The sequence below is a fragment of the Pimephales promelas genome, chromosome 23 (genome assembly GCF_988280905.1).
Source record: "Pimephales promelas chromosome 23, fPimPro1.hap1.1, whole genome shotgun sequence".
Taxonomy (NCBI): domain Eukaryota; kingdom Metazoa; phylum Chordata; class Actinopteri; order Cypriniformes; family Leuciscidae; genus Pimephales; species Pimephales promelas.
The window spans coordinates 21,756,760-21,784,651 of NC_142791.1; the positions used below are offsets into that span (position 1 = coordinate 21,756,760).

Here is a 27,892-nt window from a genome sequence, read left to right on the forward strand (position 1 = left end):
ACAAAATGAGCATGCCCTGGTTGATTGTGCTACCTTCTGTGAAGACTATTGGGTTACTTCAGCATCCATTAACATTAATAATTCAGTGGCATCCAATAATTCTGCTCAGTGTTTGGCGAATACTTCAGAAAAATCTGAAGCAGTCTGATACAATATCATTGTGGACTACAGATCCGTCTACATGTCTCTGTTGCTGTCTGTCCCGAACAGGCGAGCCCAGCGACGCAGAGACGCGCACGTGCCTCCCTCTCGGACCTGTCCCGCGAGGACGACATCGAGAGCCTGACGGTGCGGCAGCTGAAGGAGATTCTCGCCCGCAACTTCGTCAACTTTTCAGGCTGCTGTGAGAAATGGGAGCTCGTGGAGCGCGTCCATCGTCTCTACAGAGAGAACGAACTCAACAGAAGATCCAGTAAGACTCAATGTGACGCACTATAAAGCAAGTTATACATCTATATACCAAAATCAAACTATCCCGGGACACATTATCAGTATTTTTTCCGGTAATATCTGTGTTCAAATTGCTTAAAAGTCTGATAGTGAGTTGCTAAAAAAGGCCTCGAACCAATGTCAAATGGATTGGAAAAAAACCCAAGTCAGCAAGTTTTGTGACCAATCTGAATTCAATCAAAAAAAAAAAAAATTTAAGCAGATGATCCATCTTCTATATGATATCATGAAGACGTTTAAGTGGTAGAATAGTGCAGGAAATGTTCCTTTGGGTTCCTTGGTATATAAAGTATCGTTTTATCTTTTGCTGGCTATATAATTGGTAAAATAATGAGAAAGAACGCAGTCATTTTATCACAGTCTTCAAATCTGTTTGACAGGCTGCATGTGAGAAAAAAACAACATGAAATTGAGTCAGTCAAGGATCAGCCCCAAATCAGCTGTGGCTAATAGGATTTTCAAACAGGCGTGTGCTCTCAGTGAAATTGATTCTTCTCATTTTCTTTTCCTTACAGTGGAAAATGTTAGCAACAGCCTTGCTGCAGGTAAGCCAACCTGTTTTGATATTTTACCAGATTGTATTATGTTAAAAATTATATACTATTAAAGAATTTGTTCATATTTTGAATAACTTTTAATTTGATATTTTTCAGTTTGAATTTTAATTGATTTTATTTGTTTGCTTTTGTCAGTTTTATTGTTTTATTATGTTTATATTCAGAATTATGTATTTTACTTTTATGTATTTCACCTCAGCTTAACTGTTGCTAAGGCTACATTTACATGCTCATTTTTGCTATGTAATTTTACTTTACTTTAGTTTTAATTACACTGTTAAAATAACCTCTGTTTATTTTGATCGTTTATGCCAAGTTCAGACTGCACGATTTTCAAAGTAGTCGGGTCGCTGTTCTTTTCACACTGCATGACTATCTTGGCCAGCATTCAGTCGCTGCTGTGTTCACACTCAACATGACATCATGACTTTTGCGTAAACATACACGCCACTTTCGAGTCAAGTGGCGTGTTATCTCTACTCATTTTGAGCTATCCGCGTGTATCCGCGTGTATGCGTATATGTCTACGCCATTAACGTCCGCGTCATTCCGCGTGTCTGTACACGCCGTCAAATCTCCAGTCATAAATGCCATTAACCCCACTGACGGTTAGGTTTAGGGACGGGGTTGAGGTAAGTCATATATTTATATAACGTTAAGTCAACGGCGTTCATAAACACGCTGAAAAGCAATTATGCGTCTTGATAGCACGCCAAAAACGTCATACACACGCTACTTCATGAGATCAGTCTGTCACACTGCACAAATGGATCGGCGACAGAAGGTTTCACACCGCATGACTTTCCAATAGGAAAAATCGCTGACAACTGTGTCTAGCACGCTGCCCGCAAACTACGTTTCACAACAAACACACGTGAGATGTGACAAGGAAAGACCGAGTTCTCACGTGAGACTTTTTTTCTTTTTCGACCCGGTTGTGGTACAGCTCAGATGAAATGTCAAACAGACACGGGTGCTCCTGCCAAATTTCTACTCATTTTTCTTCCATTTCTTGGGTCCAAATAGACCGAGAAGAAACCTTTTTCTGAAACAATGCCCTGAATGTTGATATGTGATCACTGATCTATAACTCCTCCCCGAACTCCCCCTGCTCTGTATCTCGCTCTCTCATTGGCTGTCGGTAATAGCCGATGTAGTTTTCAGCATGCCAAATATCTCACGGGCGTCGGCGACTCATCGGCGATTCTCTCAGATCGCGTCTTTGCTAATTCACATTGCGTTGCTAATTCACATCACAATTCACTCGCGTGAACGAGTGCCGATTCGCCTGTGATTTCAGGCATTTGTCGGCGATTTCTCAAAACCTGTCGCGAGCCAAAATCGTTGCTAAAATCGTGCAGTCTTAACTCGGCATTAGTATGAAGTGTTGTTTGTCGTGACAATGTAAATATAAGCTTAGCACACTATGTTTAACTCTGGATTAATGTCATAACAAAGGGGTTAGGATTTGGCTAGTTAGCGTTAGTAGTTAGTTATATTATACATAATATTTAATGCATAATACATTCAAATAAAAACATTAAAGGAGCATTGTGGAAGTTCTGAAATTTCTTACCGTTACTGACACCAGTGGCCGTTAGAGAAACTGCAGCCAGTCAAATGTATCAGTCAAAACCTGTCTAACTTCGATTAATTACTTACCCAGTGTGAAAATGGAACAAGATCACTTGAAAATATTTTCTTTCTGGTTAACAATGTCAAGTTTTAAAAGACAATTTTCTATATGCATGTTAGCATTTTGACAGGGCTGTCCAATGCTAATAACGCTAACTCTACCATTACTATGTTTGTGTATCAAAGTCATAGCTTACCCACCTCCTATATGCAATGGAGGTATTGGAGGTAAGACTCAGCCTTTTTAATGTGGCTCCAACATCATCATTACCATCATCGCATTGCCGTGAATGAAAAGTGACTCTTCCCGATGCATGCTGAGAGTTTGATATGTGGTTCTCACGTGCATGATCAAATTTGTGTCATAAATTGTGCTCCTAATGTGATCTGTCTTTTTATAGCTTGTCACATTACTGTAATTGCACCTTTCCATCTTTAATTATAATAATGATTAACACTGTTTGGAAAACTGCCCAAAATTATCCAAAAGATTATAGCTGTCCGGTCTGAGACAATATATTAAGTGGCTTTTTGGAGATGGACCAAGTTTCAGATGCTTTAGGGATGTGCCCCATTTCGTTTTTTAGAGAGCAATTAATAGAGATAATAAGACTGACATCAGCAAATACTGGATAAGACTGCTGAACAGGAGAGTTGAAAGCACATACTGTATACCATTCATTAAAAGGTATGACCGCTGAGATTGACTGGTTGGAATGATGTCAAATAAGAAAGACAGTGTGTTAAAGGAGTGACCATCAGTCCGCCATTTTGAAATTTGTTATAAAGTTTAATATCTCTTAAACAATTTGACATATCGGCACATAATTTGGTAGGGATCATCAACAGCATGTCCTGAAGGTACCTGAGAAGTTTGAACACAGCGCCACCTAGTGTTGTAGAGATATAAGGATTTTTGCAAAAACGCTTATAACTTTTCAAAACATTGTCCAAAGTTTGTTTTCATGTACTTGCATTCCTTGGCTTATGCCAATTTCGAAAATATCTCATTTTTCATTTTCCATCATTTTGTTTGTCCGCCATTTTGAAGTGAATGGAAAAACGTTTTTTTCGCTGTCCCTCCTACAAGTTTTGTCCGGTTTTGGCCAAAATATGATCAAGTCAAGTCACCTTTATTACAATACAGATTGTACCATGCAGCTTCACAGTGATAACATGAAAATAATACAACAAAGTTTGTTTCTAGAAGAAAATCGCGTCATCGTCCAATTTAAAGGTATAGCGGAGAATCTTTCCGAATTTTAGAGAAGACCCGCCCTCTCCAAATTTAAAAAAAATGCACATGCACAACACTCTATTTGCTCCCTAGAGGGAACGCCTATTACGCCTTACATAATTATGTTGCAAATTATATAAACTACCTCAAAAACATTCATAAAAAGACAAAATGTCAAATGCCCTTCTGTGTTTTATTTACTTATTATACTGACTGAGGACTCAAGACATGATATGCAATGGAAAAGTAGCTTGTTGCATTTGTGTAATAATACTATGGTTAACATATTGGAATTATCAATATGTTATTATCACAAGATTTTAGAATATTTCAGCATGATACCATTTACCATTTGGTCAAAAGGCTACTTTAGACAAATTGAGATGTTTACCGTGTCTACGCGGTGCATGACTCGTGCCAGGGCTAGCATCGTTAATCATAGCTTACATTAACTTTTACTAGCAGTGATTTTAAATGGATTTCTCCAAATAGCATGACAATCTTTACCTGTCTAGTAGAATCTTCACGACTGCGGCATCAGTGGAAAGCCCAACCTGTTCTTTTAGCGCACGCCAGCGTGTGAAATATTCACCCATAATCACTCTGGTCTTGTTTCTATATTCTGCGGCCTTTCTCTTCTTATCATACAATTCGCATACATTCATACTCTTTCGACCCTCAGCCATTTTCAAAGGAATGGCTGAAATCGTAACTCATCACACATAATACACCTGAAAGTGAAAACTACATAGGGGTGAGCACGTACGAAGGACTTACGTAAACATATCACCAGAATGATTGACACTTAGGTAGACCAATAGTATAGGCTACCCACCCGGAAGAAGAAAATCCTCCGCTATAACTTTAAGTAAGGCAGATCAATAATTTCATTAAATATTAAATATCCCCAACTAAGCCACAAGCCAAGGCAATAGTGGCAAGGAACCAAAACATCAGGTGACAGAATGGAGAAAAAACCTTGAACCCAGGCTCAGTCAGGGGTTAGTTCTCCTCTGGCTAACGAACGAACTGTGTATGATTATGATTCAGGCAGCATTACAGGTCAGAAGTCAGATTGGATCAGAATATTTACCCAGTTCCATCTGGTTGGAAGTCGGAGTCATCACGCCGGTATGGAGGATCAGTGCGTGTCGATGAGGTCTTCACAGGGCTGATGAGGCTAGCATTAATATCACCAATATTAATAGCACCAATATCTTTGAAAAAATATGCAGACATTCTTTTCAATATCTTTGCTCTTCTGGCTATGCACTGCTGTTGGCCCTCGTATCACTGCATGCAGCTATATTTTAAATGAGATTTTTGTTCTTTAAAAAAAATCGCATGCTCATTTTTTTTTTTTCTTTTACAAAATATTCACATTTCTGCTTTTAAATATTTAACATGCGTGGCCCCTTATATTTCCATCGTAATTGCTTTTAAATTAAGGGGCAAGACGAAAACATTAATCAAAAATGCTTTCAATGGAGTTTAAAGTTTCATTGAACATGTTACATTTCTTTGAAGCATTTTAATCAAACTGAAAATTGACATCACATTTTTACTGCTCAAAATTTCTTTCAAAATTTCATTGTTAATGCAGCTACAGTATGTACAAAAAACCCCCCAAAAGCTTTTGGTTTAAAAGTACCTTATTACACATAGGCACACAAGATCTATAGATGATTAAACCAGATCTCAAACCATCCATATATTGACTTGTCTTGCAGATGGTGCGCAAATAGCTCAGCTGGGCGGCGTGGATGAGAACCTGTGCCGGATCTGCATGGATGCCGTGATAGACTGCGTTCTTCTGGAATGCGGTCACATGGTCACCTGCACCAAGTGCGGCAAGAGGATGAACGAGTGCCCCATCTGCAGGCAGTATGTGGTGCGGGCGGTGCACGTCTTCAAGTCTTAACCACGAGCATCACCTCTCCTGAAAGACCAACACACCAGATGGTTCCTGCTGGACTGAGCAGGCTGGGACCATGAGTGACTGGACCGAGAGACTGCTCCTTTAGTTTCACACTGGGTAAAGTGGTGGAAACCGGTACTGTGCACACCTTATTTACAAGAGCGAACGTTTCCTGTTGCACATTTTCATTTGGTCATTCATTGACACTTTTATGAGTTTCTGTGGTTCCTAACCCAGGGAAGATGGTTTTTAGTGGAATAAAGTATAAAAAATATGAAAGTTTGAATGGTTTACATTGCTGTAAACTTTTTGGAAATGTGTTATTGTTTGTGCAATATAAGAAATCTTTACGTGAGCGAGTGTAGAGACCGATTGCCATTAAGATGCATGTTGTCGTAGCAACAGTGAAGACCAATGCCGTGAAGAGGGAACATAGGTGCCAAAGTAGAAATGTGCAGAACGGCTTCTGGTTTGTTTTTACGTGCTATATTATTAATAAGCGTGTTATTTTCATGTATTGGCATAACACAATTTCATGACACAGGATCAAATGACCCGTTATTTATAGCTAGATGAAACTGTATCATATTTTTTCAGACACACTGGAATCCAGCATCTGCCGTTATGTAGCTTATTACTGGAACCTCAATTTTTCTTGGTCAAATTTTGCAGTATCTGTCAAATGTCAGGTTTGTGGTTGGTTTGTCTCCATTGTGCTGCACCAACAACATTCTTAAGGATGTGCTAAGTAATTTTTAACTGAACATGTTCGATAATAATAGGGTGGTTATTAAGGTAATGGAAGTTTGGCTGGCTGCCATAAGGAAGGTTCACCTTTATGTAGTCTCATGAGTTATCAATTTGTCCAAAGCAAAATTACTTAGTGCACCTTTAATTGATTACATGCCTTGGTAGGTTTTATTTACACAATTTTAATTTTTCACTGTTGGTCAAAAATTCTGCTTCAATGTTTTTCATCTCCAGCAATACCATGAAAGACATCCGGGGTTTTTTGTTTTGTTTTTTGCACCACATTTACATGACAACAAAGATTTCCACAAGCGGTGCTACATGGATTTACGCATTACAATTCTTTATTATATTTGCTCCATAGCAATATTATTTGAGTTGAATAAACTGTTCCTTCCCTTTTTCTGAATATTTATCTTTTCTAGATCAGGTAACGATAAAGAGGAGGTTACTTGATTCCTCTAAATGCCATTTGTGGCTGTGAATTCTGTAGTTAAATGAAAGTTATTATCTGTGGTATTGCCTAGACAAACAAATATAAAGGAAAATTTAATCAAATTTTATATACATGTGAAGAAATGTACATGAAATATCCCCATATACACCAATTGGCTTCATCACTGTCTCCTCTCCACCAGTAAGCTGGTGTGTGGTGAGCGTTCTGGCGCAATATGGCTGCCGTCGCATCATCCAGGTGGATGCTGCACATTGGTGGTGGTTGAGGAGATCCCCCCCTTCTATGTGAAGCGCTTTGAGTGTCCAGAAAAGCGCTATATAAATGTAACGAATTATTATTATTATTATTATATATGGATATTTTCCTCTTTTCTCCAGGCTTTTCTTGCATTTTCTTTTAAACGTTACATCCCCCATCAGTGTCCCAGTTTTTCCTTGAATGTAAACTAAATTGATTTAGTTGTTTATCTTTGAAACCAGTCCAAATTAATGCTTAAGTAGAATTTTGCATTCTGATGTCACGTCCATGTACTTCTATAATCAAGACTGTTTTTAATTTTCTTCTTAAACATCTCCACACCCGTCTGCCCAACGCTGACACTGTGCTTATGTGTATGTTTCTAATGCTGCTATCTCTAAAAGATGTCACTTGGTAGTGGGTAACTACTCTAGCTGAGCAGACAATGGACAAGACCACACTCTAAAACTTAAAGACTTAAACTGAACACTGGAAGACATTTTGGGATTGGTCTTTGTATTTTGGATCGTTGAACTTTTTATTTTGGTAATTCAAAGATTATTTATTAAATTTAATAAAATATGGTACCTTGAACTAACAAAATAAAGATTTTACTCATATTAATGTTTACTCTTCTTTTCTGAGGCGCAAAATGCTGATTGGCGCCCTCTAATGGCTGTTTGGTGCAACGTTTAAAGTCATAGGAATAGAAAACGTTTCACTCGGTCAGACGTCAGACTCAGCAGATAAAATATACTGTATGAATGGCACAATACTCCGATATGGTTGCTTGTTATTCTGGAAACTGGATTAGTCAAGGTAAGCCTGTCAGGTAACCTGTAGGCTAGGCTACTAAATTCAATTGTAAGTCTCAGCTCGTTGCAAAAGAGCGGGAAAAACATAGGCGGGAATCAATCGTAATATATGATGCTTGAAATCATTTTATGATCATTTTGCCCCCACACACACACACACACACACACACACACAAAATCAAGTTGTTCACACAGTCAAGATTCCGTTAAGCAAAACCCCAATACTGGAAAAAATAACTATTTATTCAGGTCAAACAGTGCAAAAACGTATTTCCCCAGATATATACATAAGCCAAGGTAAGTAATATAGTCGTATCGAAAAGAATGTATCTGTTGAACATCTTATAACATTAAAGAACATCACATCTTAAATTAACATTACAGAAACATCTGCACAGTTACTCTAGCTATAGGTAGGAATCTGTTTAACTTCCTACTGCGTAGAAAAAAGAAACCTTGTACTGACTGAATACTGTCAATAAAGTCTAAATATATTTATACGAGTGCATTTAATACTGCACAAAGTGTGAAATCACTTCTGATACAAAAATTAATACTGCATGAAGCTTAACGTTTGCATGGTAACGAAAAAAGCACATGCATCTCGATTTTTTCTTTACTGAGAAAGAAAATAACAGTCAGTTTTGTCACTGCAACTGCACTGACTATAATTTTTTTTTAACATTTATGCAAAATATATGTTTAGCCTTTCAACAGCTTTTTAACGTTGGCACTCTCTGCCAGCTGTGCCTGTAAACTTAAAAAAAAAAAAAATCAATAAATGTTTGCCTTAGCAGCACAACAAATTAAAAAAAATTGAAAGGCAGAATTGGCCACTTGAGATGAATACATTTCTTCACTTGTGAGCTCTGGCGATGAGTTCAGGCATTTGCTTGGAGTGTGTTGTTTAGCAATTAGACATTTTTCTCTGCTGGTTTTCTGTTGAGTGTGTTAGCCTCCACACATCCTGTGTTGTAAAAGTGTAAAAACAAAAATGTGGGGCGAGATTGTTAGTTCCCTGGGGTGTAGTTCAAGTTATTGTCTGTCTTTGTCGACTAGCTCAGTTTGCTCAGTAGTTTTTCCTCAATAAGTCCGAACTGCACGCTGACAGACATCTCTGCGATGAACTGCTCGCAACCCTCTTTGGTCACCTGTTTGCAGCACCGCAAGTCAATGTGACAAATGTTTCCGCAGCGCTTGAAGTAGGTTAGTGACAGATCTGTAACTTTGTTACAAACTGTGGAGAAAAGAAAAGGTAATTTAGAGCCCATAATGTCAATTTCTCAGATTTAGGCTACATCACTTAAAGGGATAGTTCACTTTGAAATTAATTTTTGATATGTTTTAGCCTACCTCAAGGGCATCCAAGATGTAGGTGTCTTTATTTCCACAGTATTTTCAATTTCAATTCAAAAACGATATAAATACTGTTAGTTTTCTCACAAAAAACACTCGTTTCGTGTCTTAGGCCATCAATGTGTACTTACATTTACGAGTCATTAAATCATGTTTAATTTTGACTTCTCTGTGCATGCTTTTTGGTGGACCCCCTTAGCCTCCAGTGTATGACTGATAGACAACAACGCTTTGACTGAAAAATGTCAAAATTGAAAATACTGTGGAAACAAAGACACCTACATCTTGGATGCCCTTGAGGTAAGCTAAAACATATCAAAAATTCATTTCAAAGTGAACTATCCCTTTAATGCTTGGCCTTAGAAGCAAAGTGAAGAGTCGTGACCTTGCGTCATGCTTTTCCCAAGACTCAATCCGTCAAATGTCAAAATAGTAATCTTCCCAGATCAAGGTAAGTTTGTATACATACATACATACACACACACACACACACAAACACAGTATTCATGGTTGTTTTCCAGCCCACTCAACTCTCTGTTAGTGTGTCTAGCCTCTGATGTGAGGGTTTTAAAATGGACTGCATTTATATAGCGCTTTCATAGACCTAATGGCCACCAAAGCGCTTTACATATTGCCTCACATTCACCCATTCACACACATATTCATACACCGACGGCGGTGTCAGCCATGCAAGGCGCCATCTAGCTCGTCGGGAGCAGCTGGGGTTAGGTGTCTTGCTCATGGACACCTCCACACTTGGGCAGGTGGAACCGAGGATTGAACCACCAACCTTTCGGTTTGTAGACAATCTACATAAACCACTGAGCCACTGCCGCCCCAATATTTAATATTTCCTGCATACCTGACAGGTTGATGTGAGTAAGAGAGTCTCTGGTCGTGGTGCCGGCTGCCGTGAGGATGTTGACGCTCTGGTCGGTGATGTGGTTACAGTAACTAAGGTCCATTTGAGACAGCGATGGCATGTGTTTTATGATCAGCTTTAGGGTCTCATCTGTGATGTCCAGACCAGCTAGACAGAGATCCTCCACATTCCTCAGTTTACTTCTACTGTCCAACTGACCTGGGAAACACAAATAAGCTTATTTTTTTCCAAATCAATCTTTAAACAAGGTAACAGAAATGTTATTTTCTGCTATGAATTTGAAAAATAAGTAAAATACCTTCTCAAAAGTATAAGTAAAGGTCAAAATTAATCATTTGTCATTGAACAAACAGCAGTTAATGTTATCATTCAGTACCTGGTCTGTTGTCTGTTGGCGGAGAAAGTAAGTCTCTTATCTGGTTGTCCTTTAGTCCCTCTACCCACTGCACATCTAGAGTTCTTAGCAAAGGACAACTGGATGTGCATAAAGCAGATACAGCTGCCCACGAGCAGCCTGCCAGCAACAAAACCCTCAGACCTGCCAGGAAACCAACACAAAGTAGTAATGCAAGTATTGGACTTAAGACTTGAGTTTGCACACATCAGGGGTGCCAGATCCTGTTTCTGGAGATCTACATTCATAAGATCTTAATTAGCTTTGCAGGAGTGTAGATCTTCAAGGTACAAGACTGAGGTATAGAGTACATACACACAAAGGCTGTACAGTTGCACAGTTAAAGGGTTAGTTCACCCAAAAATGAAAATTAAGTCATTAATTACTCACCCCCCATGCTGTTCCAACCCCGTAAGACCTTTGTTCATCTTCGGAACACAAATAAAGATATTTTTGATTGAATCTGAGAGCTAGATCAGTCTAGTCTCAGCCTCAGACGTCACGCCCACGGAACGTTGGCTAAACGTCTGATGCATATGGTACACTTAACTGGAAACACTTCAGGAATGTCGAAGTCGTCATCTGATTGGTTGAATTTTATCGGATTTCCGGGGGGCGTCAGTGTCGCGTTTATTTTCGGTCCGCCGGGAAACAAAGCGCAGATGTGTGATTGCGGAAGAAAAACTGTTGTGTTTATATGAGTGGCCTATGTGAGTGACAATGAGCATTTCTCAAGATCAGCTAAACGTAGTTGTATGTCCCCTCCAATCTATTATGGAAGATCAAGTGAAGTACTTAATTGCGAAGGGTATATCAGCTGCGTTTGTGGACAAACATGAAACAGACGCTGACATCGCAGCTGGCCGATTCAGTATTCATATATAGGTCGCGCACACTGGATTATAAGGCACATAAGATACTGCAGAGTCAAACGTTTGACTGGGTTTGCGTTATGCATCCACTAGATGTGCTAAAGGCTAAAGGGAATGTAGCGAGTGCGCGGCGCCGGAGGTGAGGCGTTTATTTAGTAGGCGTGAGCGCACTGGGGCGGGGACGTAACTTACATTCGTGTGACAAAGCGGACATAAGATGGACATGAGCGAGTTCGTGGGTGAATTTAATAACACGGAGCGTTGTTAGCGCCTCCGGTGACTGCTGACTGACTTGTTGCACACCGGTCTGTTGTTGTGGGTACATTTCCACGCCCCGAAACATGACGCTGAACGAAACGAACTGTAATTGGTTGTTTGACATGTCGGTCTAACGGCCTTATGGGCGGGCCTTGACCAAAGAAAGCTGCTATGAATTCCAGACCTTCAGCCGTCAGTCTGAAGGTCTGGCTACGCGAGACTAAGATCAGTCCTACATAGACTGCCTAAGGGACTGGCTCTTGACGGCCCATAAAGTCATTAAAGAAAAGGTTTAAATATTCCATGTGCCTACAGCGGCTCAATTATAAGTTTATCAAGCGACGAGACTACTTTTTGTGCGAAAAAAACATAAATAACGACTTTATTCCACTATTCCATTACTTCCTTATGGGCGCATGCGCGAGAACTGAGACGAGGACGTACTCATTCGTCTACTTCTTGTTACCGGCTGCTCACAGCTTAGGAGTTTTACCGCCACCTACCGTATAAAATGATGATCCATATATAAGGCGCTCCGGATTATAAGGAACACTGTCGTTTTTTGAGAAGATTAAAGGCTTTTAAGTGCACCTTATAGTGCGGAAAATACACAAATTGAAAAGCGTATGTACAGCGCGCATCTTCCTCTGCTTGTAAACAGAAAGTTTTGCGCTTCCAGCTATATCAGCACATCATCTTATACGGTAGGGGGCGGTAAAACTCCTAAGCGGTGAGCAGCCGGTAACAAAAAGTAGACGAATGAGAACGTCCTCGTCTCAGTTCTCGCGCATGCGCCCATAAGGAAGTAATGGAATAGTGGAATAAAGTCGTTATTTATGTTTTTTTCGCACAAAAAGTAGTCTCGTCGCTTGATAAACTTAGAATTGAGCCGCTGTAGGCACATGGAATATTTAAACCTTTTCTTTAATGACTTTATGGGGCCGTCAAGAGCCAGTCCCTTAGGCAGTCTATGTAGGAGTGATCTAGCTCTCAGATTCAATCAAAAATATCTTTATTTGTGTTCCGAAGATGAACGAAGGTCTTACGGGGTTGGTACAGCATGGGGGTGAGTAATTAATGACTTAATTCTCATTTTTGGGTGAACTAACCCTTTAACCTGTTTCCATGTTGAACAAATTAGGTGGCAAGTAAAAATGTACCAGGTAATCTGTTGATTAGCCAGCTGAGCTGCTTCTTGGAGATGTTGGTCCAGCTCAGGTCCAGGGAGACCGGCTGTCTCCGGATAATGCCGCTCAGCATGAGAGGAGTAATTGACTTGCACCGGTTAAGATCGATCTTGGTCCACAGTCTTTTATCACAACACCTGAGATCAAAAGACAGAAGACTTAACCTTACTATATTACCAAGATGAGTTTAGCACTTGCTTGGAATACAAAACCTCAAGGATGTGAGCTACTTAAAGTCACTATTGAAATTGAAATTCATTCTTGTGACCCAAATCCAATTCAGTGTTTTCATTTTCATTGTTCAAGACGTAGGTTAGATGTGTGGTTAAGGCGTAAGGCCAATTTATACTTCTGCGTAGGGTGCGCGGCTGCGCGCAGTAGGTACGGCGTAGCATACGGACAGACGAGTACCATACCGTGTACCCTTCGCCATAGCCCAACGCGCACCTCCTCAAAAACGTAACTACACGTCGCGACGACGCGGACTGCACAACGCGCACCTCCTCAAAAACGTAACTACACGTCCGCACGTACCATCTCACACATTTCCGCACGTACCATCTCCTCCGACGTGTTCTCTCGTTTCTGCCTTTTAGTTTAAGTAATTTCACTAAAATTAATGGTTTTTCCACCTCAATAAGCGCCAACTCCATCATGATCCGCTCTCTTTCAGTCGCCATTGCTTGTAGTAACCTAGCCGCGAGGAATCTAAACACAGTGGAACATTAAAACCCTCCGCCGCCAACTAGCGTTTCGGAGCAGTACTGCAGAGCAACCAAGACCTGAACGCAGAAATATAAATGCTCACGACACAGAATACCCTCGACGCAGAAGTATAAATTGGCCTTTAGAGTAAGGTAGGGCCCAAAAAAAACACATCCATGCTCACTTAGTATTGCAGGAAAGGGTAGACCTCTAAATTTGTGTTGCAGTATAAAATCTGTAGTGCAAATGCAACATACGTATGATGATGCATTCTTTCCTAATTTCTGGAAGACATACCATCTGTTCCAGGTCTTGCAGACCTGCATGCAGACACACAGATCTTGATGTGTGAGGTGGCTGAACACTGCCATCCACACCTCTCTGTGCATGATGTGATTCTTGCCATCATCTAGGGGCAGACGGTCCGGCGGGGGGCTGATCGGAGGGGGACGAATGACATGGCGCTCCATCTGAACACATTTCGGTGGAGAGCGGCAAGGTGTTGGCCGGAAGATAGGGGTAGGCGTAGTCCTGATCCAACTTGCCGGGGACTGTTCTCGCAAGGATCCGTTTAGCTCCCGCTTGGGGCCCAGCCAGTCTCTCAGATGGCTGCTGCCATTATTCAGTGGTTTTCTGTCCTCTCCATCACTATCTGGTTCTGTCTTCACTGTCCTGCTGTTTTGATGAGCTAGACGATCCTCCGTCTTTTGGATTTCCTGGTTGAGTTGTTTGCTCAGTTCCTTGCTCAGTTCTTTGTTGGGCAGCCGAGGTTTACGTTTGGTTTTTCTCTGGATCCTCAACTGTGCATCAACACCTGTGTCGTTGCTGGGCCCCGCCTGTGTACAACGTCCCTGTGATTGGTCACCTTCCCATTTATCAGAGGTCTTGTGTAAAAGCTTCCCATTCTCCTCTCGCCTACTCTTCTCTTTCATTGTCTCCTCTTCTTCTTCCTCCTCCCTTTCATCATCTCCATCATCCTCTTCTGAGGGTACAAAACTGAAGGGTCTCCTGTCTAGTTCTTCTATTTTATCCTCATCATCCTCCTCCTCTCTTTCTGTCTTGATCGGTCCCAGGACATTAGAGGTCGAAAGAGCATCAGGCTTTGAGTGCTTCTTCTGTGGATTTAAAAGAGGGTCAAAATACATGGATTGCAAAAAAATATTAAGTCATCTCTTATTTGCTTTTACTAATTAATTTACTTGCTACCTTTTTCCTGACATTGGAATCTGAGTCGGAGTCCTTTTCAAAGAGTTTTCTCTTCCTGCGGAGTGGGTTGTCCTCCATTTTGGGGGAACGTTTCTTAAATGCGTCTTCGGACTTGCAGGTAGGATTGTCCTCTCGTTCTGTCTTCTTCTTCATGACAGGTGAAAGAGTAGGTGTGTAGGACTCTGTAGACATGTTCGAGTCTAGCTCTTCCTTTATGTCCCGGATCATTCGCTGCTCTTTGAGCAAAGAGCCAGGGAGATTGGAGGCGTACTTAAACCCTGGGCCTCTTTTTTGCTTCGTGGCCAAAAGGTGGGAAAGAATACGAGACGATTTTATATCAAATGCACTTAATCCGAAAGATAATTTTTTTAATCTTAATTAATTACATTTTACGAAAATTGTTGAACCATTAGGTGTTTCTCAATGTCAAGGATACTTCCTTGGCAGGACGGGTCCTTCCAAGTCATTTCCTTCAGAGGCTAGGCAAGGGTCCTCTTTAGCGTTCGGAGAACATGTAAATGGAACAGGCTAGCAAGTGCACGTCATTGCGTCATTACATCAGCGAAAGGTCCGCTTCGGCGCTGCAAAAATCATTGTGCTGGTGTACTGCACTGTTTAAATACACTTGACAGTCCTTATTTTGTCTTGTCAGTCCTCATAGAAATAAATAAATAAAGGGATAATGTATAACCAGGCGGTTGTTATAGTGAATACAACCCCGCAAACTCTAAAGCAGAGGGGTCTTGATCAGCCGGTTGTATTCGCTGTAACAACCGCCTCGCTATACATTTTCCCACTTATAACATGGCTACCTACCAAATAAATCAATAATTTGACACAAAATATTGATTTAAAAAGGAGTTTATTCATTCAAAAACGATTATATATTACCGGAGTTAACAGAACTACCTCCATATAGCAACATGATCTAACGTTAGCTGTTAAAACACATGCAATTGTAAAATATGTGACCAACAAAAAAGGCTATGAAGTAAAAATTAAAAAGTTAATCACCAGTAAAAGGGAACAGCTTTAAATCCCCTCAGCAAATTTGAGCCGATATGTTAAATAGTTTAACAAACATTAAATAAATGGCTAAACTGAAATTATACTTGCTTACATTTGAAAGCATGCCGTTATCACTCCGACTCCGCTAACGGTCGACATTTTTTTATTTTTTTAACAAGATAGCAAAGCTGCGCATAGGATTCTGGGTGATTTAAGAGCGCGAAGGCTACACATATGCATCCTTTCCTGTGTATGGGATATTTTCCGAACGAAGGACTCAGTCCTTGGTTGAATTTCTGAGGATCCTCGACATTGGAACAGTCCTTCGACGGACGTCGATGACGTAGCATCCTCGAAATTCCGGCTTCCGAGGATCCTTCCTTGACATTGAGAAACGCCTATTGTTTTGTGTGTCATTAGTTAGGACAGTGTTACTTACTTTCCCTATCTTTCCAGCATGATTGCATTTAGGACACTCCCAGCAATTTGGTAACTCATCATTCACAACGCCGCCACTATCCTTCTCCTGAACAACAGAACAGAATAAGTTTCTACTAAACAGAACAGGAGACAGACCACATTGCATGTCTGGAGTAATAAGACAAAATGTAAAAGATTGTTTGTGCCATGTTTTGGCTCAGCTATCACAGTTTTTAATTGTTTGGTGGCCTGATTATGTAGACAACCTTCAAACATGCTGGATGGAGGATCTCATTGCAGATAGAGCACTCCATGAGCATCCAGTTGAACTTGTCCTCCTCATTCTCTACTGTGTCTTCTTTCCCAGCCTCTCCACACAGCAGACACACAGCAGTGTGAGGTAGAACAGGCTGTAAAACATGCAAACAAGCAGCAATTAGCTTTTCCAGATGTCATTCAGAAAATCAGGGGTCAAATCTGATGCTGAATACCAAGACTGACCGCTATGCACTGTCTCATGATGCAGGACTGCTTCATACGGCCTGGTCCACCAAACTTCTTCATGTCCTTGCAGAAGTGGCACTCCCCACACTCTTTGCGCGTACATGCCTCACACTTCCTGCAGCGTGTTCGCCTGCGCCGGGCACTAGATGAACCACGACTGGATGAGAGCTTCACTCCGCCTGCTGTCGAGCATGGAGCAGCAGATGGAGATGAGCCATTCTTGGGTTTTGGCCGATTAAGCGGCCGCGGCTGAAACATACGGAACATCAAAATTATTTATACAAGGACAATAAGAAACATGATTTAAACCAGGGTTCCCCAAACTCAGTCCTGGAGGGCCACTGTCCCTGCAGAGTTTAGCTCCAACCCTGGGGGTGGTGAGGGCGCAGTGGATAAGACACATGCCTTTGGTGTGAGAGACCCAGATTCGAATCCACTGTTACCCCTTTTCCACCGAAAAAAGAACTGGTTTGTAACTGGTGCTGGTTCAAAGTTGGTTCGGAGTTGGTTCAACTTGCGAACCCGTTCAGAACCTGTTTGTTTTTCCACTGACTAGAGCGCCCAGGGAACGACGTCGTTACGTCACTGTGCACGTCGCTAGAAACGCTTGCAAGTACATTGCTTTGGGATTATCTCTAACTCGTGTACCAAGAAAACTTTAAAAACAATTAAAATATTCAAGTCTTTTAATCTTTTCGTTTGATATGTAATCTTTTCTGATAAGTTATGTACCCCTGTCTTGTGTCATTTTTCTTTTCATTTATTTGTTCTATATCGTGACTGTTTTCTTCTTTGCTTATGTTTCAAATAAATAAATAAAAACGCTTGCGTGTTTCTGCAGTTTCTCCTTTGCGATGGTCAGAAAATATGTTTAGAACACATCTAAACCCGCCCCAGCCCCCGACGTAAGCATGACGTGGTAAAAGAACGGTTCTAGTCCAACAAAGAGTTGGTGCCGCTTTGGAACCAGTTTTCCCGGCCACAAACCGGTTCTTTGGCTGTTGAAACACAAACAACTGGTTCGCGCGCAGGCACCGGCTCCGAACCGGCTCTCAAAATGCTTTGGTGGAAAAGGGCCTTTTGAGACACCAATGTGCCCTTGAGCAAGACACTTAACCCCTAGTTGCTCCAGAGGCGTGCGACCTCTGACATACCTATATAGCAACTGTAAGTCGCTTTGAATAAAAAGCGTCAGCTAAATGAATAAATGTAAATGAAAACCAGCTAATCAAGGTCTTCAGGATCAGTAGAAACTCAAAGGTTTGTTTGACATGGGTTGGAGCTAAACTCTGCAGGGACAGTGGGAGTTTGGGGAACCCTGATTTAAACTATTGCTGTGTTCGAAATCACCTATTACTCACTATATAGTGGACTATATAGTGAGCTCGCCATTTTGTAGTGCTGTCCGAATGTATAGTGACAATTATTATACCCTATAAAGTCCACTCAATGTATCCCAGAATGCATTTTGAAAAGTAGTGTACAACCGATGGTCACTAACCTAAGCCCTACATACCATCATGCATTGTGCTGATCGTAAAAATAAGTTAATCATGTGTGGAGTAGCGCATTATAACAAAAACGGCCAGAAATCACTTTTAGTTTTTACATTTTGGAGAAATAAGCTCAATATAATGTAATGTATTTATTTAAAAAAATCTATTTAGCCCAGAGCCGGCTCGGCACCAGCTGACAGATGATGTAATCAACGATCGAATAGTGTCCGAAAGTGGTGTTTCTATTATACTGGTGAGCTCACTATATAGTGCTCTGCTCTCTACCCCCAACATAGGGGGTAGGGAGTAGTGCTTTGAGTGGAGATTTTGGACACAGCATTATGTTGAGATCTTAAAATGATCAAAACAAAAGTGATTACTAAAATGTTAGATAAAATACAAGTTAAAAGTCATACTGTATGATAACTAGTTAACTGAACATGTTTGGAAACTGTTTATGATCTGCTTGCTGACTTTAGCAGTAAGGCAATGAAATGCCACATAGTCAAGGGAACACAAACATAATGAATGCTTTAAAAACCTATCAACTTTCGGACACCACACTCTGAGAGTGGGTTCAAATGGTTCAGTTTTAGTTGCACTGTATGTGCAGTTATGCAAATTGTTTATATGTCCTCGAGGCACTTTAAAGAAAAAGAATAGGACAACAGCAGCACTGAACATGATAACATTTTTTACTTCTCTTTGAATTCCGATAAAATCTGCCAACAGCTAAAGATAAGTCAGAATACAGCTGCAGGAACATGCATTAAACCAGTCAATGAATATTGAGCATTATTATTTCTCCTAACAGCATTTATGATTGACATGAACAGCATTTCCTTACTTGAATCAAATATATTTCAACACTAAGGAATACAAGCGAGTGTGTATTTGACATTAGATCTCCTTGATGTGAAGAACTTTCCATTATTGATTGAACATTTCATGTTCTTTTTGGCCATCAGGCCAAAATGCCAACAGTGCAAATCAAAAGTGAGCTTAATACATACACACTTTTATACTCCCAAGCAAGTCAAAGGGAATTATTCTCCAAATAGCAATATTCCACATCCCCTGGGTTGCCCTGTCCCCATTATATCAAGTCATGCCTGTCCCAGAACCCAAGGCACGACTTTCCTACAGCACCATGGGACACAAGGTGATTGATGGGAATAAATCTGGCCTCCACCCTTTTTATGAACCTTCAGTAATGGAGAGGAAAACATGAACAATCGCATTAGCCAGAGGGGGAAAGTGTAACCCGACCTCCTCAATAGGTAGTTTTCTTATAAACAGCCTAAGTGGATTTCTAGGCCTCTGAGAGTTGAGATTAGCTCTTCACGTGGAGTCAAAAGTCCTGTTTGCACAGAGTTTAGGATTTGATGCTTGTAGTAGAATTGATCTTTGCCTCGCTAGAGTCTTTCTGCATGGATGAAATGCTGAAAAAAAAAAAACATACTATTGAGTTCCTGCTGAATTTAGAAAGCAGAAACTTCTGTTTCACAACATCTCAGATACGATGTGTTATGAAACTGTGTTCGGAGGAAAACAGAAGCACGAATTCAAGCATGTGGTCAGCAGAGCCGGGGGAGAGGGAGATAAATATGTGGCTGCCAGTGGGAAAAACATTCCAGGCCAAATTTAATATCTCTTGTTAATATGATGGAGGTTGTGATTTTGCCATTGTAAGAGCTGCTATCACCCAGATTAAAGACAAGACCTACAGGACCATCACTCAGAATCTAGAGTTCCAAGTAAAGGTCAACCCAACTTATCGGTTTTGCCAATAACATCTAATTTATTTTGGAACTATTGGATGTTCGCAAAAAATGTATGCTGATTTTTCTTTCTTTTTTGCATGGGCGACACTAGTGTATGACAGCTAGGGTTGGATATCGAGAATCGAGTATCGATTGGAACCGAGACTAACTTTTCGTTTTTCCCGGAATCGTTCAAAAGTTCAAATTTCGATTCCTAGTTTCGATATTCAGTCCGCTGAGCGGAAGAAGAAACCGCTGAACAACACCAACGAAGAAGCGTCTACCGGAAGTGTTGGTATAACCGCGCGAGTCGAACATGAGTAGCTTACGTCAGCGGTCCAAAGTGTGGCTTCACTTTTCTAAAAATAACGAAATCTCGGCAAAATGCAAAATTTGTGACAAAAGGAATATTTGTGACAGGAGTATTTCATTCAGAAAGGCCGTTGGTTAGCAAGGTTAGCTAAACTTTTTTGACCCTGCCTCTTAAAAGAATCGGAATCGAGAATCGTTAGGAATCGGAATCGAAACAAGGAATCGGAATCGGAATCAGAATCGTTCAAATTCAAACGATACCCAACCCTAATGACAGCAAAAATAAATCACTAACTCCTTGTAGGGTTAGCGGTCTCTAAATCTCTCATCACTATATCCATATTTTTATCCACACTTTGCACGTTTTGTCATTTTGATATCAGATCAAAATGGTTAAAATAATATTGAAATGTTCAGAGCTAATTTCGAAAGCCAAACAGAGGAGGCTTATCAACAGTCACAAGACTGATTTTACTGTTGAAATATAAACTGATCAAAGTGAGTAAATGTTTCACATCTCAGTTCCAAGCCAAACTCAGCTGTAAACCATCACAACTGAGTGTGCATGTATAACTTAAACAGATTTGCTTGCTGTCATTAGAGCAGCTTGCAGACAAGGTCAAAAATTATAGGCTGCATCCATCACGTTATAAAAACTGCTGCAGAGATGAAAGACCTCTAAGACAGGATTACCATAAATATTAAGGGCAGTCATGGATTTTGCTTGCTGTCTGTGATAGATGCGTGTGCGAAAGAAATGCATATAGTAAACAAACAAGCTGACTCGAGCACTTTGTATGCGATACTGTCATTAAACCTACCAGATGATCTTTAAATAAATTGTCCATCTTGAGAATATTACTCAAATGAACATTAATGAAAATTATTCTGCAAAAACAACAGAAAAAAACCCCAGCAACAATCACACCCAGTTTCAGAGACAATGTTGGCAAACTTTAATTGATAGGGTGTGAAGTTACACTTGATATTTAACACTAAACTCACAAAACTGGATGAGGCAGATATTAGCAAAATAAAGTCTTTTCACTGCAGCAAAAATATCACAATACAAAAACATATACAAAGGTTGTAGGACCAGTCATAATCCAAAAATTAACTGATGCAAATCACAAACCATCTTGAACTAACTGCGTCCCTGAGAAAGTCACTTAGTAAGGAAGTGTTTTGAAGGTATAAAATTTGACAACATCCACTCAAAATTCAGTTATATATATATAACATATATAAATAACACTTTAGAATAATGTTCATTAGTTAACTACCTTAGCTAACATGAACTAACTAAGAATGAACAATTCTTAGCATTTATTAATCTTAGTAAATATTAATTTCAACATTTACTAATATGCTATTAGAATCAAAGGTTGTATTTGTTAACATTAGTTAATGCACGGTGAACAAACAAAGAATGAACAGCTGGATTTTTATTAACAAAGATGAATAAATACTGTAACAAATGTATTGTTCATTGTTGGTTTATGTTAGTTATGACATGGACTAATGTTAACTAATGAACCTTATTGTAAAGTGTTACCATATATATATATATATACAAACATGACCAGTGTAGGGGTCAAGCCTCAAAAAGTGTCCAAGACCAGATGTGTTGCTTCCCAAAAAAAGTTACATCTTATACACTTACAATTTCATAACTACAGGTCCGGGACTAAATATGTTCACAATAGGAACATGTCTGAACTGTTTTTACTCACGCTGGTTCTTTGTCTTGCCCCTCCCCCATGCGCTCATCTTGTAGGACCGGCTCAAAGAGGCCCTTGTTGGGATGTGGCCAAAAACAGTTAAAAATATCCTTGAAATTGAGGAAGTTGATTTACACAATGATCTATACAAAAATCTGAACAAGCGGTGAGAGTAAGTGTACTCAATTGGACAAACATACTTTTGTAAGTTTTACAAACAGAAAGAGATCCTCGTTTCATCCTAATGATGGATGATTAAATGATAAACATCTAGCAGCTTCATCTTATCCTCGGTGCTGTCGGGATTTGGGATGAAAAGCGTTTGTACATTTAACTAGAAGAGCAATACAAAAGGATTCACTGGAAGAGCTTCAAAGATTCGCCCAACCCCAAAACAACGATGGGAAAGTCTCACGTGGACAGTCGAGCAAACAGACATATGCAAAGTAATCCAAGAACCCACACGCCTTTGAAACACGGCAGTGTAAAACATCAACTGTATCTGATAAACATACTGAAAGTCAACAGTTTGTCTCTAAGTATACTGAAAGTATGTGTAGCTGCTGGCATAGCAAGTAATATCAAAACTTCCACAACAGAAGTGTCACCGATTTCACTTTCATCTGCGACTTCTGAAAGTACCTAACAACATCTTACAGTATCATGTGAACTTTAAATTCAGGTTTCAACAACCTGCAGCAATATTTATTTAAGCAAAATGGCAAAAGACCTTTCTATTGGAAATAAACAATGTCAGACTGAACCAAAATGAGCAATAGGCTGAGTAGAGTCAACACTGAATTCTCGTTCTAATCATATGTAGTTATCAGTGGTCACCATAAACATTTCTGACAGCTCCCTAATCACGTGTACTTCAGTTACACATGTAAATACACACAACACAATATTACAGCTGCATGCAGCCAAATCGCATCTCCTGTCTTTAAGTCGAAGTAGGTCCAGCTTAACATTGCTACCTGCTCAGCATCCGAGTTCTCATAATCCTCCTCGTCAGCTATCAGCGACATGGCCATGGCTCAGAGTCCTCTCAGTGCTTTGCTAACTGACATGGCTGTAGCTCCGGCTTGCTACTGGCTGTGAGACGGCACAGCCCTCCCTTCTGTTCCTTAGCCATCAGAGCACACAGGCTAGAGCAAGACGTGCTCATGAATATGCAGCAGGGGGAGTTCCAAGAAGTGGGAAGGGAGGAGAGCGGTAGAGCCAATGGGTGTGCAGTATGCAAACATAGGCTCTTTAATATGTGCCAACACAGCTTGGACACAACCAATAGGAAGAGGACATGCAGAACAGAAGTGTTACATGTTCAAACAGGGTCATGAGGTAAAGAAGAGAGGCCAGTTGGGGCAGAATAAGGACAGATGGTATTTAATCACAAAGGACAGACACAATGGAGGCGAAAATTCAGCAGCTGGGCTTTAAATACACAAGACAGTTTTAGTGTTGTGAAGTAGAGGAGTACAAAAGCCATCATCCAGTCGTGTGTCTCACAGTCAATAGGGAAATAAACTAAAACAAGTCTATAAACACAGATTTGCGTGTTATTGGTCAGGTCTAATTTTGGGGGACTGGCAACCCTTGCGTTTTGTCTGAAGCCGAGCCATCATTCCAGTGAAATACGCTTCACCTTTTCAAACTCAAGTACAGAAATTGCATCATATTTTCACAGAATCTACCTCACATCACAACTATTTTGGTGGTACAACAACAAAAATACTTAATGACATCAAAAACCCAGTTCAATTTCAATAACTACTGCAAATCACAAATCAAGCTTAAAGAAAAAAAAAATCGGGAAGGAATGACACGTTTTTTTGCTGCCATAATAGTTAAACAATGACAAAGATAAATATGCAAATCATATGAATTACCCTAAAGAACAGGTTAAAGAATGTTGCTTAGCAACATATTTATATTTCTAGTTGCTCTGCATAAACATTCATACCTTGCCTGTCTTCTTCGGCCAGCATACAATAGGAGAACCAGTGATGGCCAACTTTGGATTGTCATCTGCATGTTCCTTCAAGACAACCTGTTCAAAAAGGACAAAATGAAAAATGACGTGAAATATATATATTTTTTTAAGTTCAGACACCAAACAATCAGGCATAATAGATTTTTTGAGAATGATGAAAACCAAAAACATCATTTCTTTTTTAATTTAAATATAGCTTAATATTTTACGAGGTGTAGCCATGCACATAAGCTATGCTTTCATCCAACTATTTTTATGCACATTTTGGGATATTGCAGGAGGTGTTTACTTCTATGTATTATTCCTCATTATGATGTCAATTCAAGGCATGATGTGAGAGACATAACAAATAACAAGTGGAAAATGTGTAAAGACCTTCACGTCATCTAGCAGCGCTTGTGGATCCTCGATGCCCTCTGGAACACACCTCTTCGTCTCTGGAAGGGATTCAAGCTTCTCCACCAGGGCTTTGAGTCCACTCAACTCAAACTCTGTCAAGTGGGTCCATTTCCCCGAGTGCTCTGTTCCAGGTGAGCCAGACGGAGTCTTGGGACACTCTGAAGGGAGGGACTTGGAGCTGTCATCAGAATCATTGGCTGGGGGTTTGAAGGTCTGATAGGGAGCGACAGCCGAGGAGGGCTGGGTCACACCCTCTGTCCTCTCTAACTGTGTCTCACACGAGTTCTCCTCCATGTCCAGCCGGGGAACAGCGACGAGACACTCGGTTACAAGCTTGGGTTCAGCTAATTAGGGTCAAAAGAGAACACACGCTACTTGGATCTTCCCAAAATCACCAAAAAGTACACAAAAACCAGAAGACATCAAAAGCAAGACTAGGAATCATCTTGATAAATGTTGATACGAGTGAAATAGGAAAACATTGCATTTACTCTCTGAGATTGAAAATTCAAAGAATGGCTCATTTAAAAGATTGGCTCACTACTTGTGGAGTTCAGTAAGTGTGATACTCATAAATCCTCTCCAATAAAAATGTACGGATCATTTCAGCAGCTTACACAAGTTCACACTTAAAGTTAAAACACTTGTATTTCAGTCCTACTTCAGAGAATGATGTCTCACTCCCACTAAAAATAAGTCATATTTCTTTCCAGCTCCCACTCGAAGCTTTTATGTTTTGTCCCAATCCAGCCCACAAAGTCCTGCAAGCTGAGATATATGCTGATTTTATGGTCCTGTTTCAGTATGATGCAGTGTCATAGATCAAAATATTTGGGGAAAAAAATCCATACATTTACTCGCCCCCAAACCCTCCCCTAGAAGAAATCAGGACAGAAGTGGTTAAAAGAAGACTAAAGTGAGATTTAAACACCAGGTGTAAACGGGAATGCGTCTCCTTCGTCTACTTGTGAGCTGATCGACCAAAACGCATCTTAATACCAGGTGTAAACAGGGCCCAAGTTGCTGTTCTTTTGATTGCTAGCAGACATTCCTTATCAGGCGGTGGATTGAGCAAGCTTTGTCCTTGCACACTGTTCGACAAACTAAGCGTTGAACACAATGACACGGAATATAAAGAATCACCAAACTGAGCCATTGACATCTGGAAGTAAACTTTGAATTGCTCTTGAAAATCCTGCAGGTGGAACTCTCGTTCTTCTCTACGCAATCTCAGGATCGTATGGTCCCAATATTTCCACTTTTCTCTTTTTAAGAACAAAGAGGACCACAAAATCATCCTCACTGCTTGAAAGGTCCTGAATTATGCCCCTTTTCACAAGATGTATAATAAGTCTCTGATGTCCCCAGTATGTGAAGTTTCAGCTCAAAATACCCAACAGATCTTTTTTTTTTACAGCATGTTTAAATTTGTTTAAAGCTCCATTTTTGGGGGCTCAGAAAAACGTCACTTTTTTCATTTTAAATAGTGTGTAATGTTGCTGTTGGTGCATGAACAGTATCTGCAATGTTGCAGCACTGAAAGTTTAGTGTAAGCGGAGATATCGTCTTTTAAAAATCAGGAAGTATATTGCCTACAAAAACGACTCGATTGGGACTACAGCTGGGTTTTAGACGTCACTAACCCACACATTTGCATCAACCCCTCCCTCCGGAAAATGCAAAAAAGGGCATGCGCATATTTCTGCGGCTCGTCGAGTGTGTTATGTTCACCAGCTGTCAGGTCTTCTGTGTTCGAGCTTCCCACGGACGCTATACTTCGTCAACAACGGATACAATTTATGTTTGATTATGTTCATGAAAATGATGATCGTAATCTAGCTCTCTGTGCTGCGCATTTTACGGAAGATAGCTTCCAGAATCTCCACGAATTCAACACCGGATTCAACAAGAAACTGTTACTTAAACATGAAGCAGTTCCAACTTTAAAACCAGAGGCAGCAGTTGTTGGGCCACAACCTGTAAGTAGGCTAAAACTTCATCATTTTAAATGTATTTGCATGTATAATTCCAGACGTAGACGAATTTTTTATTTTTTCCAAATGCCAGCGCTGGCTTTATAGCCACTATAGGCTACTAGTTATGATATTTTGTGTCTATGACGAACGCGTAAAAACATTATGGACCTGAATTTTGTATAAGTACTAATGTTTTAAACATATTTTTCATGTATATATGCTTTATGACGTTATTTTCGATTTGATCAAGAACGTAAACTAATGCCAACGCTGTTTGTGTTTAACATTAGTAGCCAGTCAGTTGCTATTGTTGCCAGTCAGATGCTATTGTGTAAAACAAACGTGTATAAAGTTAAAAAATGTAGCAAATTATCATTCAGAAACGTTTAGTAAGAGCCGTGTGTGGTGAGGTTCTGCTTGCCTCTCTTCATCGCCGCTTTCTCGGTCTGATTCTGCCTCAAACTGATACTGCAGTTCAACACCATTATTTACATATGGACTGGAGCACAGGCACGTTTCGCCCGTAAAGGTAACGGGCGTTAACCTTCCGGACAACGTGAGCGACAGTTTAGCCAATCACAACACACCGGCCCAAACTAACCAATCTGAGTGAGCCCACTGCCTGTTTCTGAGGGAGTGGTTTCATAGACTCAGGAAGTCAACCGGTCGTTCAGGGGACAGAGGAGAGTGCGGCTTACAATAAAGGTGAAGTTTATGAAAAATAAGAATTTTTAAAAAAGAAAAACCACGAATACATGTTATATTGCACCCCATAAACAGAATCATGCAAAGAAAAAAAGCAGTAAACCCCCCCTTTAAATGCAAATAAGCTCCTGCCACCGGCACAGGGGGCGGAGCTTCATGAGCTTCGGGGTCTCTCAGGACAAATTCAGCTCACGGAATGATGATAATATCAGAAACTCTCAGTGTTCATTTCGAGTCGGACAAAAATGCCTACAGAGTCAGAGTGCTGTATAGAGATGGAACAGGTATAGTTTAGTAGTTTAATTACGGTTATTATAACGTATTTGTCATCTGCTTGTATGTATCCATTATTTATTAATAGCCTACAAGTCTGCTGTTTCGGACCAGGTCCGAATGAGGATCAAACTGAGGAGTTTAATAAAGTTTATTGTACATCACACAAAAGATGAAGCATCAGTTTTACTTCAGGATATCACCGTAAGAGCTGAGTAAACACAGTAAGTTACAAGAAGTGCACAAGTAGAGGGAGTTCTACTAAAAAAAACTGTTCTACTGACGTCATTAACCTGTTAACTGTCACCCCTCCTTTTTTGAATAGACATGAAAATGCACATTTCGAACTTAAATGGTTGTAATTCAAGAATGCTTTGGAATATAGACATATGATTGGTCTTGTTT

General features: G+C 40.2%; 2 protein-coding genes across 6 annotated transcripts in view; one reads left to right on the top strand and one right to left on the bottom strand.

Moving 5' to 3' along the window:
- Nucleotides 1-7,861, top strand: part of rnf34b (ring finger protein 34b) — a 46,001-nt gene extending 38,140 nt beyond the window's left edge. For 2 of the 3 annotated variants that reach the window (XM_039664359.2, XM_089126122.1), the window contains exons 5-8: nucleotides 211-412; nucleotides 966-995; nucleotides 2,829-2,870; nucleotides 5,610-7,861. In XM_039664359.2, coding sequence (XP_039520293.2) covers nucleotides 211-412; nucleotides 966-995; nucleotides 2,829-2,870; nucleotides 5,610-5,800 — 465 coding nt within the window. In that variant the 3' untranslated portion in view covers nucleotides 5,801-7,861. The remainder of the gene's footprint in view (nucleotides 1-210; nucleotides 413-965; nucleotides 996-2,828; nucleotides 2,871-5,609) is intronic. The other variant, XM_089126123.1, reaches the window with a different exon arrangement.
- Nucleotides 7,862-8,278: 417 nt separating this feature from the next.
- The window catches only part of kdm2bb (lysine (K)-specific demethylase 2Bb), a 44,583-nt gene continuing 24,969 nt past the window's right edge, over nucleotides 8,279-27,892 (bottom strand). For all 3 annotated transcript variants that reach the window (XM_089126120.1, XM_039664356.2, XM_089126121.1), the window contains 11 exons: nucleotides 24,510-24,877; nucleotides 24,105-24,191; nucleotides 16,847-17,098; nucleotides 16,612-16,755; nucleotides 16,365-16,451; nucleotides 14,918-15,211; nucleotides 14,009-14,826; nucleotides 12,980-13,143; nucleotides 10,672-10,833; nucleotides 10,275-10,493; nucleotides 8,279-9,293 (listed from right to left, as the gene is read on the bottom strand). In XM_089126120.1, coding sequence (XP_088982246.1) covers nucleotides 9,112-9,293; nucleotides 10,275-10,493; nucleotides 10,672-10,833; nucleotides 12,980-13,143; nucleotides 14,009-14,826; nucleotides 14,918-15,211; nucleotides 16,365-16,451; nucleotides 16,612-16,755; nucleotides 16,847-17,098; nucleotides 24,105-24,191; nucleotides 24,510-24,877 — 2,777 coding nt within the window. In that variant the 3' untranslated portion in view covers nucleotides 8,279-9,111. The remainder of the gene's footprint in view (nucleotides 9,294-10,274; nucleotides 10,494-10,671; nucleotides 10,834-12,979; nucleotides 13,144-14,008; nucleotides 14,827-14,917; nucleotides 15,212-16,364; nucleotides 16,452-16,611; nucleotides 16,756-16,846; nucleotides 17,099-24,104; nucleotides 24,192-24,509; nucleotides 24,878-27,892) is intronic.